At 41.5% G+C, this 14,828-nt stretch overlaps 1 protein-coding gene across 1 annotated transcript in view; it reads left to right on the top strand.

Moving 5' to 3' along the window:
• cdc40 (cell division cycle 40 homolog (S. cerevisiae)) overlaps positions 1-14,828 on the top strand; it is a 134,217-nt gene that overhangs the window by 23,191 nt on the left and 96,198 nt on the right. The window contains exon 3 of the mRNA XM_060856320.1: positions 13,770-13,899. Coding sequence (XP_060712303.1) covers positions 13,770-13,899 — 130 coding nt within the window. The remainder of the gene's footprint in view (positions 1-13,769; positions 13,900-14,828) is intronic.

Below are 14,828 nucleotides of genomic sequence, written 5' to 3'. Positions count from 1 at the left end.
TCCGAACCAGTATTTTAACAAACCAAACTTTATGAACATCGAACACTCTCAGCATGGCACAATTTACATTGAAACTTTTCTTTTTCAACCCAAGTATTAGTACAACCTTAATTTCAGCATTTTCTCAGGTTTTTTTGTTGCATCCTCTTGCTGAAATTCCACTTCTAAAAAGAAAAAGCCCTCGCAGTGGATCACTTGGTGCTGCAGTCCAAGCCACTCTCTTCACCCAGAACAATGACTCGCAGAACCTCAAATTTTGTCACTAGAGGGCTTTAACCCCTTTCTCACTTTACTCCTCACAGGGGCTCAAACCTCGCTTAAACACACAGAGCTTGAACCTCAATTACACCCACCCTAGGGTACTCATAGCCCAGTATGGCACAGAGAACTTGAACCTTGATCACACCCACTCCAATCCCAGTACTGTATAGAGAATTCAAACGTCAGTCAAACCCATTCCAGGGGACTTGAATCCCAGTTCAGCGCAGACGACTCGAACTTCAGTTACACCCATCTCCCCAATGTAGTGCAGAGGACCCGAACCTCTGCCTGCCAGCGCGCTTGCAAAACTCTGTCTCTCGACTGAACTAATTACCAATTTGGGGAATCCATAGAATAGAGAGCGATCGAATGAGGGACCATCTCCAGCATGCAGGAATATCGAGAGAGACCAAGGTTTAAAATCTTACCTTTAAAATCTGTCTCAAGACACTGATGTTCTGGGTGGCCGCTGACATCATCTGATCATAACTATTCATTTGGATCCTGCTGACTACATTAATATTGTCTTCCTGTTTTCTCCCCTCAGTCAAAGCAAATCACTCAGAGACGCAGTGTAGTTTTACCTCTTACGTCTTAAAACTGGGCCCTGGAGGGAGAGAAAGTAATCGCCCATGTGCACAGAGACATGAGTTCACGGTCTTCTCTGGAACAGCAATTTTTCAATGAACTGTATAGTTAATTTACAGCAAAGAGCATCATGGATGTTGCTCATAGTTACAGCAGTGGAAGGCATTATTGGAAGAACCAAGGGAGGCTGAAGGTCTTGACCCCACCTGGACACGTGTCTTATTCTCTTTACAGTTTCCACACTAAGGAATCTAAGATATAAGTAAGCCAAAATGATATTCCACGTACAAACTTCGGAGGATCACTTAACATGTTGCAAAGCCATGTCAAGAGATCTCTCTGAACAAGGGAACAGTGCTCCTTTTTATACAAGCTGTTACATCACCATCAGTAATGCTCACAAGACAACCACCAGCCACTCCCCCATAGTCACATGCCATCCAATAACAAAGCAATAAGATTATTTTCTTAAAACAAAGTTAAAAATCACACAACACCAGGTTATAGTCCAACAGGTTTAATTGGAGGCACACTAGCTTTTGGAGCGTCACTGCTGCATCAGATGACTATCATTGTAAATCTTTGCTATAAATTCTGTGTTGGGATTGAGCCCTCCACTACCACCTGATGAAGGAGCATCGCTCCAAAAGCTAGTGTGCTTCCAATTAAACTTGTTGGAATATAACCTGGTGTTGTGATTTTTAACTTTCTTAAAATAGTGTGTGATTAGGTTAAACAGTGTTTACAGTGTATGATTAGATTGTCACATCCTGCCTGCAAGACAGAACCCCCCCCCCGCCGGACGTCCAATTTCTTACATGTCAGCAGAATAAATTAACCCTTTAACATCTCACCTCTTGAAGCGCTACGGAATGTTGGTAGGGAGGGAATTCCAGGATTTTAATCCAGCTACAGTGAAGGAATGTTTCCAGGTTAGGATGGTGAGTGGCTTGCAGGGGAACTTGCTGGTGGTAGTGTTCCTATGTTTCTGATGTCCTTGAGCTTCTGGGTGGAAGTGGCCAATGTTTTGAAAGGTGGTGTATCAGAATCTTGGGTGAACGTTTGCAGTGAATCTTTTAGATAGTATACATTGATGCTACTGAGCGCTGGTGGTGGAAAGAGTGAATGCTTGTGAATGTGGCACGAATCAAGCTGGCTGCTTTGGCCTTGATGATGACAAGCTGCTTGAATGTTGTTGGAGCTGCACCCATCCAGCTAAGTATTCCTGACTTGTGCGTTATAGATGGTAGATAAGCTTTGGGAAGTCAGACGGTGAGTTACTTGCTGTAGGATACTTAGCCTCTGACCTATTCTTGTAGCCAGTATATTTATATGGAGATACCATTTGAGGTTAATGCTACTGGTTGGGAATATAAATTAACTAGGGCACTGGAAAGAATTGTCCTGCTCTTTGAATGGCATCTTGGGAATTGCCCCATCTGAGAGGACAGATGTGACCTCAGTTTAATATTTCATTTGAATCCTCAGGGATTCTACAAGTATATTAAAGGCAAAAAAAAAACTAGGAATTGAATAAGCCCCCTTAAGGACCAACAAGGCTCTCTGTTGTGGAATCACAGAAGACCGATGAGATACTAAACAAATCCTTCGCGTCAGTATTTACTGTGGAGAAAGACATGGAAGCTAGGGAAATAGATGAAATAAATAGTGACGTTTTGAAAAAAGTCCACATTACAGAAGAGGAGGTGCTGAAGGCCTTAAAAGGTAGATAAATTCTGGGGCCTGATCAGGAGTATCTCAGAACATTGTGGGAAGCCAGGGAAATGTTTGTGGGGCCCCTTGCAAAGAGATTGGTATCATTGACAGCCATGGGTGAGGTGCTGCAAGATTAGCACTTTCCAATGTGCCATTGTTTAAGGAAGGCTGCAAGGACAGGCCAGGGAATGATAGACCAGAGAGTTTGATGTCAGTGGTGGGTAGGTTGTTGGAGAGGATTCAGAGAGATTGGTTTTACATGCATTTGGAAAGGTCATGGACTAATTAAAAATAGTCAGCATGGCTTTATGCGTAGAAAATAGTATCTCACTAACTTGATGGAGTTTTCTGAAGTGGTTATCATGAAGATTGAAGGCAAAACAGATGTTGTCTACACGGACCTCAGCAAAGTGTTCAACAAGGTCCCGCATGATAAATTCGTTAGTAAGATTGGATCATATCGGATCCAGCGAGAAAGAGCCAATTGGAGACGAAACTTTGATGGTAGAAGGTGGTGGTAGAGGGTTGTTATGGCCAAAGGGGCCTTTATTTTAACCTGGTGTTGTCCCAGTCCCCGAAATTGAGTATTTCAAAAGTTGCCGAACCAATGTCCTGTACACCCGCAATATGGCATCCCGACTCCTGTGTTCATTGCACTGGATGGTGGGGACAGAGTCAAGGGAGAGCTTTTCCTTGCATATTTATTTATTTATTTATTTTTGCTTTTCCTCAGGTAACCAGGACTTTATCGTGGTTTAAGGAGAAATTGAGGACAGAGATGAGGAGGTTTAGATTTTTACTTTCCTTCGGTGTTTGACCGATTCAAGGAAAGTTCATTCTAAGGAAAATTTCAACCTCTTACTGCCCTGCTCCAAGTAGGGACAGAATGCAAGAAAGCCAGTTTTTTGTTTGTTTATTTATTTTCTTTTTTTTCCCTGAGCATTACTGGAACCTTATTTTAGTTTAAGAATTGAGGAAACTTTAAATTTTCTGTTTTAAGTGTAGGGTGAGCTTTATTCTGTACCTAACCCTGTCCAGTCCCTGCTCCCCGTTGGGGGTGATGTTGAGGGGGGCTTGACTTTTGTGTTTGCATTTTTCATTTAAGAGTAGAGAGTTGTTATTAGATGTGCTTAATGAGGTGGTGTGAGGGAAGTTTTATACTTTTGTTAAAATGACAGGAGGAATTTTCCTCTGGATTTTGAAATCCGTGTCCCTGTCCTTGCTGTGTTTGATTGGGACAGACCAGGGATTTGATTTTGATTGAGAAAAGTAGATCTTGCGTTTTGGCCTATGTGGTCCCTGCCCAGGAGTGGATAGTCATAGAGGTATACAGCATGGGAACAGATCCTTTGATCCAACACATCCATACCAATCTGATATCCTAAATTAATCTAGTCTCATTTGCCAGCATTTGGTCCATATCCCTCTTAAACCCTATTCATGTACCCATTCAGATGCCTTTTAAATGTTGTAATTGTTCCAGCCTTGACCACTACTTCTGGCGGCTTGTTCCACACATGTATCCCCCTCAGCATGAAAAAATTGCCTGTCTGGTCCCTTGTAAATCTTAACCCTCTCACTTTAAACCTACGTCATCTAACTTTGGGCTCCCCTGCCCTGGGGAAAAAAGGCCTTGGCTATTTACCTTATCCATGTCCATCATGATTTTATAAATCTTAACAAGGTCATCCCTCAGCCTCCAACACTCTAGAGAAAATAGCCCCAGCCTATCCAGCCTCTCCCTGCAGCTCAAACCCTCCAAGCTAGCATTTTCCTTGTAAATCTTTTTCTGAACACTTTCAAGTTTCACAACATCTTTCCTCTAGCAAGGAAACCAAATTGAACACAGTATTCCAAAAGTTGCCTAATTAACGTCCTTTGCAGCCGACTCCTGTATTCAATACACCGGATGGTGGGACAGAGTCAAGAGAGAGCTTTTTCTTGCATATTTACTTATTTTTGCTTTTCCTCAGGGACTTCATCGTGTTTTAATAAAGTTGAGAAAACTTGCCTTCTGACTCAAACAAGTAGCTTACCCTTTATTCTACATTTCACCCAGTGCTGTCTCTGTTACGAGACTGTCTGTTGGGGACAGTGTCGGGCAGCTCTTGGCTTTTTCAGTTTCTGTCTTCTGTTTAAAAAAGTAGAGCATTGTTACTTTAACAGGAGGCTTACGGCCAGTGGTGTGCCACAAGGATAGGTTCTGCGTTCAGTTATTTGTCATTTATATCAATGATTTGGATGTGAGTATAGGAGTTAAGCTTAGTAAGTTTGCAGATGACACCAAAATTGGAGGTGTAGTGGACAGTGAGGAAGGTTACCTCAGATTACAAAAGGATCTTGATCAGATGGGCTAATGGGCTGAGGAGTGGCAGATGGAGTTTAATTTAAATAAATACGAGATGTTGCATTTTGGTAAGACAAACCAGGAACCATGGTGGGCCCTGGGAAGTGTTATTAAAACAGATCAGCCAAAGGGGTTGTGGGATCGTGTTCAAAGAACGACTGAAATCGTTGAGTGGGGAAAATAGCCTCTTTATTCAACAACAGCAAGTAGGACAAGTTCAAGGCAGCAATAGAATCTCAAAATACACTTCATACACTAGCCTTTTTATTTACAGTTCCTACATATACTAAAAATCTGTTACAATGGTGTTACATTGTTTGATCTATAGTGCACAAAGGTTTGAGAGGCTTCTGTCCAGGAGATGGGTTAGAGCATGTGCAAAATGCTAGCTGCTACTCCTGATGGGATTGAGTGTCTGTCTATTCTGCTTGCATAATTAATAGGTGTTAGTCTTTTAGTCTTTTAAGTTAGTAAATGTTAGTAAAAAATACTAGGCCTATATGCTCTAAAAAAGTTAGAAATTGTACCTGTACTTAAAGAATAAAGGATATTAAAATGATTGCCGCAGCTGGATTGTGAGATTTGTTTACTTTTTGTTGGTGTGAGTTTCATTCATTCATGCAATTTCACTTAAGCGCTGTTTTGACAGTTAGTTTCTTTAAAGGGATAACAGCTGAGTTAAAATAAGTGTATACTAATTGGAGAAAATGTTTGGTGTTCTGTAATCTATTCTGGTCTGAGAGATGATTGGTAAGGGCTGATTAATATTATAATCTTTCATAGTTTCAGGTAGGTCATGGAGATGTGATGTTGGTAATGATAATGTTCTGAATAGATTAGTAGTCTTGTTATAAAGGTTGAAGGTATGAAGGAGCAGTAATGGGTTTGGAAATATTGATTTAATTTTAGTCTAACTTGCAATAGTTAAAATATGCTACAAAACCATGGTTTTTATGAGTGAAACCATGTTACAGTAAATAATGGGTTAGTCTTCCAAAAGATAAATTGTGTTAGGGGATTCTGTAGTCAGAGGTACAGACAGATGTTTCTGTGGCCAGCAAAGAAAAAGCAGAATGGTGTGTTGTTTCCCTGGTGCCAGGATCAAGGATGTCTCCGAGAGGACGCAGAATGTTCTCACGGGGGAGCAGGGCCAGCAGGAGGTCATTGTCCACATTGGAACCAACGACATTGGAAGGGAAAAGGTTGAGACTCTGAAAGGAGATTACAGAGAGTTAGGTAGAAATTTAAAAAGGAGGTCTTCAAGGGTAGTAATATCTGGATTACTCTCAGTGCTATGAGCTAGTGAGGGCAGGAATAGGAGGATAGAGCAGATGAATGCATGGCTGAGAAGCTGGTGTATGGGAGAAGGATTGACATTTTTGGATCATTGGAATCTCTTTTAGGGTAGAAGTGACCTGTACAAGAAGGACGGATTGCACCTAAATTGGAAGGGGACCAATATACTGGCAGGGAAATTTGCTAGAACTGCTTGGAAGGACTTAAACTAGTAAGTTTGGGGGGGGGAGGGGAGGCGGGGGGGGGAGGGGGGGGTTGAGACCCAGGGAGATAGTGAGGAAAGAGATCGATCTGAGACGGGTACAGCTGAGAACAGACAAGAGTCAAACAGTCAAGGCAGGCAGGGACAAGGTAGGACTAATAAATTAAACTACATTTATTTCAATGCAAGGGGTCTAACAGGGAAGGCAGATGACCTCAGGACATGGTTAGGAACATGGGACTGGGATATCATAGCAATTACGGAAACACGGCTCAGGGATGGGCAGGACTGGCAGCTGAATGTTCCAACAAATGTTACAGGAAGGATAGAAATGGAGGCAAAAGAGTAGGGGGAGTGGCATTTTTGATAAGGGATAGCACTACAGCTATGCTAATGGAGGATATTTCTGGAAATACATCGAGGGAAGTTATTTGGGTGGAGCTGAGAAATAAGAAAGTGATGACCACCTTATTGGGATTGTATTATAGACCCCCCCCAATAGTCAGAGGGAAATTGAGAAACAAACTTGTAAGGAGATCTCCGCTATCTGTAAGAATAATAGGGTGCTTATGGTAGGGGATTTTTAACTTTCCAAACATCGACTGGGACTGCCATAGTGTTTAAAGGTTTAGATGGAGAGGAATTTGTTAAGTGTGTACAAGACAATTTTCTGATTCAGTATGTGGATGTACCTACTAGAGAAGGTGCAAAACTTGACCTACACTTGGGAAATAAGGCAGGGCAGGTGACTGAGGTGTCAGTGGGGGAGCACTTTTGGGCCAGCGACCATAATTCTATTTGTTTTAAAATATTGATGGAAAAGGATAGACCGGATCTAAAAGTTGAAGTTCTAAATTGGAGAAAGGCCAATTTTCATGGGATTAGGCAAGAACTTTCAAAAGCTGATTGGAGGCAAATGTTTGCAGGTAAAGAGAAGGCTGGAAAATGGGGAGCCTTCAGAAATGAGATAGCAAGAATCCAGAGAAAGTATATTCCTGTCAGGGTGAAAGGGAAGGCTGGTAACTATAGGGAATGCTGGATGACTAAAGAAATTGAGGGTTTGGTTAAGAAAAAGAAGGAAGCATATGTCAAGTACAGACAGAATAGATCGAGTGAATCCTTAGAAGAGTATAAAGAAAGTAGGAGTATACTTAAGAGGGAAATCAGGAGGGCAAAACAGGGACATGAGATAGCTTTGGCAAATACAATTAAGGATAATCCAAAGGGTTTTTACAAATATATTAAGGACAAAAGGGTAACTAGGGAGTGAATAGGGCCCCTCAAAGATCAGCAAGGTGGACTTTGTGTGGAGCCACAAAAAAAAGGGGGAGATACTAAGTGAATATTTTACATCAGTATTTACTGTGGAAAAGGATATGGAAGATATAGACTGTAGGGAAATAGATGGTGACACCTTGCAAAATGTCCAGATTACAGAGGAGGAAGTGCTGGATGTCTTGAAATGGTAAAAGGTGGATAAATCCCAGGACCTGATCAGGTGTCCCCAAGAACTCTGTGGGAAGCTAGAGAAGTGATCACTGGGCCTCTTGCTGAGATCTTTGCATCATCGATAGTCACAGGTGAGGTTCCGGAAGACTGGACGTTGGCAAACGTGGTGCCAGGGAATATAGACCAATGAGCCTGACCTTGGTGGTGGGCAAGTTATTGGAGGAAATCCTGAGGAACAGGACGTACATGTATTTGGAAAGGCAAGGACTGATTAGAGACCGTCAACATAGCTTTGTGTGTGGGAAATCATGTCTCACAAACTTGATTGAGTTTTTTTGAAGAAGTAACAAAGAAGATTGAGGGCAGAGCAGTAGATGTGATCTATATGGACTTCAGTAAGGCGTTCGACAAGGTTCCCCATGGGAGACTGATTAGCAAGGTTAAATTTCATGGAATACAGGGAGAACTAGCCATTTGGATACAGAACTGGCTCAAAGGTAGAAGACAGAGGGTGGTGGTGGAGGATTATGTTTCAGACTGGAGGCCTGTGACCAGTGGAGTGCCACAAGGATCGGTGCTGGGCCCTCTAATTTTCATCATTTACATAAATGATTTGGATGCGAGCATAAGAGGTACAGTTAGTAAGTTTGCAGATGACACCAAAATTGGAGGTGTAGTGGACAGTGGTAGAGGGTTACCTCAGATTACAACAGGATCTTGACCAGATGGGCCAATGGGCTGCGAAGTGGCAGATGGAGTTTAATTCAGATAAATGCGAGGTGTTGCATTTTGAGAAAGCAAATCTTAGCTGGACTCATACATTTAATGGTAACGTCTAGGGAGTATTGCTGAACAAAGAGACCTTGGAGTGCAGGTTCATAGCTCCTTGAAAGTGGAGTTGCTGGTAGATAGGATAGTGAAGGCGGCGTTTGGTGTGCTTTCTTTTATTGGTCAGAGTATGGAGTACAGGAGTTGGGAGGTCATGTTGCGGCTGTACAGGACATTGGTTAGGCCACTGTTGGAATATTGCATGCAATTCTGGTCTCCTTCCTATTGGAAAGATGTTGTTAAAATTGGATGTTGCCAGGGTTGAAGGATCTGAACTACAGGGAGAGGCTGAACAGACTGAGGCTGTTTTCCATGGAGCGTCGGAGGCTGAGGAGTGACCTTATAGAGATTTACAAAATTATGAGGGTCATGGATAGGATAAATAGGCAAAGTCTTTTTCCTTGGGCCGGCATGGACGGGTTGGACCGAAGGGTCTGTACATCTCTATGACTCTATGAATGAATGAACAGGTGATGAATATAGCAAGCTGGTGAGTGAACTAATAAAGAAAACCAATAGGATATCATCTCACAGGGTGCAAGTTCACATTTCATGAGTGGTAGGTAGACCAGGTGGTAAAGGAGGAATTTGGCACGCTTACCTTAATCTGTCAGAGCATTGAGTAGAGGAGTCGAGGTATCGTGTTGCAGCTGTGCAGGACATTGGTGAAATCACTTTTAGAATACTGCGTACAATTCTGGGTCACTCTGCTATAGGAAGGCTGTTGTTAAACTAAAAGGGGTGCAGAAAAAAGATTACAAGGATATTACTGGGATTGGAGGGTTTGAGTGATATCAGTAGGCTGGGATTTGTTTCCTTGTAGTGTTGGAAGCTGACAACTGATCTCATAGAGGTTTATAAAATCATGAGGGGCATAGATTATGTGAATAACCAAGGTATTTTTTCAGGGTAGTGGAGTCTAAAACTAGACTATATAGGTTTAAAATGAGAAGGGAAAGAGTTAAAAGGGACCTGATTTGGAGTCAGAGAGATGTACAGCACAGAAACAGACCCTTCAGTCCAACTCGTTCAAGCCAACCAGATATCCCAACACAATCTAGTCCCACCTTCCAGCATCCGTCCCATACCCCTCCAAACTCTTCCTATTTATTTACCCATCCAGATGCCTTTTCAATGTTGTAATTGTACCAGCCTCCACCACTTCTTCTGGCAGCCCATTCCACACACACACCACCCTTTGCATGAAAAAGTTGCCCCTTAGGTCTCTTTTATATCTTTTCCCTCTCACCCTCAACCTATGCCCTCTAGTTCTGGACTCCCCCACCCCAGGGAAATGACCTTGTCTACTAACCCTATCCATGCCCCTCATAAGTTTGTAAACCTCTATAAAGTCACCCCTCAGCCTCCGATGCTCCAGGGAAAACAGCCCCAGTCGATTCAATGTCTCCTTATAGCTCAAATCCTCCAACCCTGGCAACATCCTTGTAAATCTTTTCCGAACCCTTTCAAGTTTCACAACATCCTTCCAATAGGAAGGAGACCAGAATTGCACGCAATATTTCAAAAGTTATGCAACGTTTTCACACAGATGGTGGTGCATATATGGAATGAGCCTCCAGAGGAAATGGTGGAGGCTGGTAAAATTACAATGTTTTAAAGATATTTGGATGCGTACATGAATAGGAAAGCTTTAGAGGAGTATGGACCAAATGCAGGCAAATAAGCCTCGCTTATCTTAGGAAACACAGTCAGCGGGGACCACCTGGACTGAAGGGTCTGTTTTCGTGCAAATGACTGTATGACTCTTTAAAAGATAATAACTCATCTTTTAATAGCATCCTTGCAATGTTGATAAGGAAGAATCAGCTTATTTTCTTTGCTTAAGTTTTGGATTGAAATTTGAACTCACCAACTTTTGACTTGGGAGTGCTATCCCTGAGCAATGACTCCATCTTAAGGTCAGTTCAGGTTTTGTCATGGTGCATGGTGCATGGTACCCCTACTGTCGCAAATTACCACATCTTGGTGCAATTAAACCGATAAGCAGGTCCTTTTGTCAAGATCTTAACATACTTAAAATTGGAAAATTTCTGACTTGTCTATTCTCAGTTCCCGCCTACAATTTACTCTATTCTCCATCCATTGTTTTCCCTCCCTTTTTAAGAATCATTCAATATTTACAAATATACTCCAGAGGTTGGCAAACGTGGTGCCACTGTTTAAGAAGGGTGGTAAGGACAAGCCTGGGAACTATAGACCAGTGAGCCTGACCTCGGTGGTGACCACATTGTTGGAGGGAATTCTGAGGGACAGGATGTACATGTATTTGGAAAGGCAAGAACATATTAAGGATAGTTAACATGGCTTTGTGCATGGGAAATCATGTCTCACAAACTTGGTTGAGTTTTTTGAAGAAGTAACAAAGAGGATTAATGAGGGCAAAGCGACAGGTGTGACAAGGTTCCCCATGGAAGACTGATTAACAAGGTTGGATCTCATGGAAAACAGGGAGAACTAGCCATTTGGATATAGAAGGTGTCAAAGGTAGAAGCCAGAGGGTGGTGGTGGAGGGTTGTTTTTCAGACTGGAGGCCTTTGACCAGTGGAGTGCCACAAAGATTGGTGCTGGGTCCTCTACTTTCAAATCATTTATATAAATGATGAAATGCAAGCATAAGAGGTACAGTTAGTAAGTTTGCAGATGACACCAAAATTGGAGGTGTAGTGGACAGAGAAGAGGGCTACCTCCGATTACAACAGGATCTGGACCAGATGGGCCAATGGGCTGAGAAATGGCAGATGGAGTTTAATTCAGATAAATGCGAGGTACTGCATTTTGGGAAAGCAAATCTTAGCAGGACTTGTACATTAATGGTAAGGTCCTAGGGAGTGCTGCTGAACAAAGAGGCCTTGGAGTGCAGGTTCATGGCTCCTTGAAAGTGGAGTCTCAGGGAGATAGGATAGTGAAGAAGGCATTTGATATGCTTTCCTTTATTGGTCAGAGTATTGAGTACAGGAGTTGGGAGGTCATGTTGCGGCTGTATAGGACATTGGTTACGCTACTGTTGGAATATTGCATGCAGTTCTGGTCACCTTTCTATTGGAAAGATGTTGTGAAACTTGAAAGGGTTCAGAAACGATTTACAAGGATGTTGCCAGGATTGGAGGATTTGAGCTATAGGGAGAAGCTGAATAGGCTGGGACTGTTTTCCCTGGAGTGTTGGAGGCTGAGGAGTGACCTTATAGAAGTTTACAAAATGATGAGGGGCATGGATAGATTGGCAAAGTCTTTTTCCTGGGATGGGGGAGTCCAGAACTAGAGGACATAGGGTTAGGGTTAGAGGGAAAAGATATAAAAGAGACCGAAGGGGCAACTTTTTCACACAGAGGCTGGTACGGGGATGAAATGAGCTGCCAGAGGAAGTGGTGGAGGCTGGTACAGTTGTAATATTTAAGAGGCATTTGGATGGGTATATGAATAGGAAGGGTTTGGAGGGATATGGGTCGGGTGCTGGCAGGTGGGACTAGATTGGCTTGGGATTTCTGATCGGCATGGACAGCTTGAACCGAAGGGTCTGTTTCCATGCTGTCCATCTCTATAAGTCTATGTTGTGTGCCAAGGAATTCAATGAATATGATTTATGTTTCAGTTCATGCTTGTAACATAATAGTGGTGTTTGCACGTTCTCCCCGTGTCTGCGTGAGTTTCCTCCGGGTGCTCTGGTTTCCTCCCACAGTCCAAAGATGTGCGGGTGAGGTGAATCGGCCATTCTAAATTGCCCGTAGTGTTAGGTAGGGGGTAAATGTAGGGGTATGGGTGGGTTGCGCTTCGGCGGGTCGGTGTGGACTTGTTGGGCCGAAGGGCCTGTTTCCACACTGTAAGTAATCTAATCTAATCTAAAATTTATCTTAAATCCATTACTATGGTTTTACTGTACTCAACAAATCATAAATAAGTAATTTCATTTTAATTCTTTTTACCTTTTTAGTAGTCGTAGATAATCCTACTAACATTGCTTACCAGTTATTGAATGCTTTTGTTCAACTGTTTCTATGATTTAGATATAGAGAAAATACATCACAGATGGAAGACTGTGTAGGCTGTGCCACACTGTATTTTCTGGTACAGTTTTGCTGGATAGGTGGGGTAGACATTTTAAACAAACAAAATAAGAGACAAAGGTTAATGCAATTATTGATGTAGTACAATTGGTTATTTTGTTCTGCTGCCTCTGGCTTCGCATCACACCTCAGAGCGAGAGTCTATAAACCTACTCCTGGTGATCCAGTTGTTGCAAAGTTAATTTTCATTCATAAACAAAAATCTGGAAGAACTGCAGATGCTGGAAATCAAAAACAGAAATTGCTGGAAACATTCAGCAGGTCAGGTAGCATCTGTGGAGAAAAATCAGAGTTAATGTTTTGGGTCCGATGTTTTGAAAAAGGGTCATTGGACTGGAAATGTTAAACCTGATTTCTTTCCACAGGTGCTGCCTGACCTTCTGAATTTTTCCAGCAGTTTCTGTTCATTTCTAATTTTCATTCATATTTGAGATAAATGAGGAATTCAATCAATGTGAATTAAGAAACAATTGGATGGGAATGTGGTTGGCTAGCCACCCACTTTATAAAGCCAGCCTTGTTTCAAATATACTGGGGGGGCTGGGTATAAAATTCAGTCCACTGAACTGTAACCAATATTCTTTTACCTTCGATCAGTGTTATTTAGTTAGCATTTTGTAATTAGATTACAAATCATTCGATATAATTGTTTCCAAAATCATTTTGTAGTTACTGGTTTGTTGGTTAGTTCATTTGAACATTGCAATATAGAAAACCCCTGATATGACACATTCTTCAAATTTAATTTATTTTCCGAACGTCTGACTATTTTCCTCATAAAAAGAATAGTTTTTACCCATTTGGTTGTAAAAACTCAATTTATAGTCTGTGTTCATTTTATATCTCAACATAAACATGTTAGTGTCGTTATGAATTCAGCAATTATATTTTCAAATTGAGTAGTGTAATATACTTTGTGACTGAAATTCCCAAATACAGAATAAAAGGACATACATTTGAGTCAGAAAAATTAACCAAATGGACATATTATTTATTTCAGATTGGTCCAGTGAATCCTTTCAGGACGCAGCAGATGGCTGCTCCTAGAAATATGCTGTCTGGGTATACTGAACCTGCCCATATCAATGATTTCATGTTTGAGCAGCAGAGAAGGACGTTTCATACCTACGGTAAGCTCCAACTATTTTTTTGGAAGAGGTTGCTTGTGATGTGTATACTGCATTGTCTGCAGTCTTGTTTGCACTGCATGTGTCAAGTTAGTCCTTTAAAACAATAGTCATCCAGAGCTAATCGCTTATCCAATTAAACTGGACAAATATTATGCTAATTACACTTATTACTTCTGGTATGGAGTACAGGAGTGAATGGCTTGTTAGTTACAGTCTCATTAAGCTTTGGGGTTGGGAAATATGGGAGTCATTCAATGGAATCTGTTATCGATGTTGTGGTTTTAATCTTCTGGTTCAAGCCTGTACATCCAATAGCTGAATCCCAGTTCTGCAGACAAAATCAGTGAAAAAGTTGAAGCTGATTCTTCTCTCACTTTGAAATGTCACTTGTTAAGTGATCAAGAAAAACTGAAGATTTTTAGAAGGAATTTGATGAGTGCAATAATGTATCAACTAAGACTTTTGTCCCAATGCTGACGGGGACTGTAGGAGTTAATGTCCTATAGACAACAAAGAATGCAACTGGGATTAGGACTGGACAAGTTTGCAGTATGGAGAAAGCAGTCTGTAGATAGGCCCATAGTGGGAGGGAATTCCAGGTACTGTACTTTTTCAGATTTTTTTAGACTCATATGGACATACCCATTACCTCTTTTCTTCATTAACATTTTCTGTTACTCTTATAAAAAAAGTGAGGAGCAAAATATGAGTTACTTTCTACAAATCCAAAAGCAAAATACTACAGAAATCTGAAATTAAAATAGAAAGTACTGGAGTAATCCAGCAGGTCTGTCAACATTTGTGGAGAGACAAACCGAACTGGTATTTTGAATCCAATATAAGTAACTAATTAAAATATAAGTTCTGTTCTTCAGATCTGAAAAGAAAGATGGAAAAGTATTGGGTTTTATTCTGTAGAAAAAGATGGG

The sequence above is a fragment of the Hemiscyllium ocellatum genome, chromosome 3, assembly GCF_020745735.1.
Source record: "Hemiscyllium ocellatum isolate sHemOce1 chromosome 3, sHemOce1.pat.X.cur, whole genome shotgun sequence".
Taxonomy (NCBI): domain Eukaryota; kingdom Metazoa; phylum Chordata; class Chondrichthyes; order Orectolobiformes; family Hemiscylliidae; genus Hemiscyllium; species Hemiscyllium ocellatum.
Note: the sequence above shows the minus strand (reverse complement) of the source record. Positions and strands in the feature narration are given on the sequence as shown.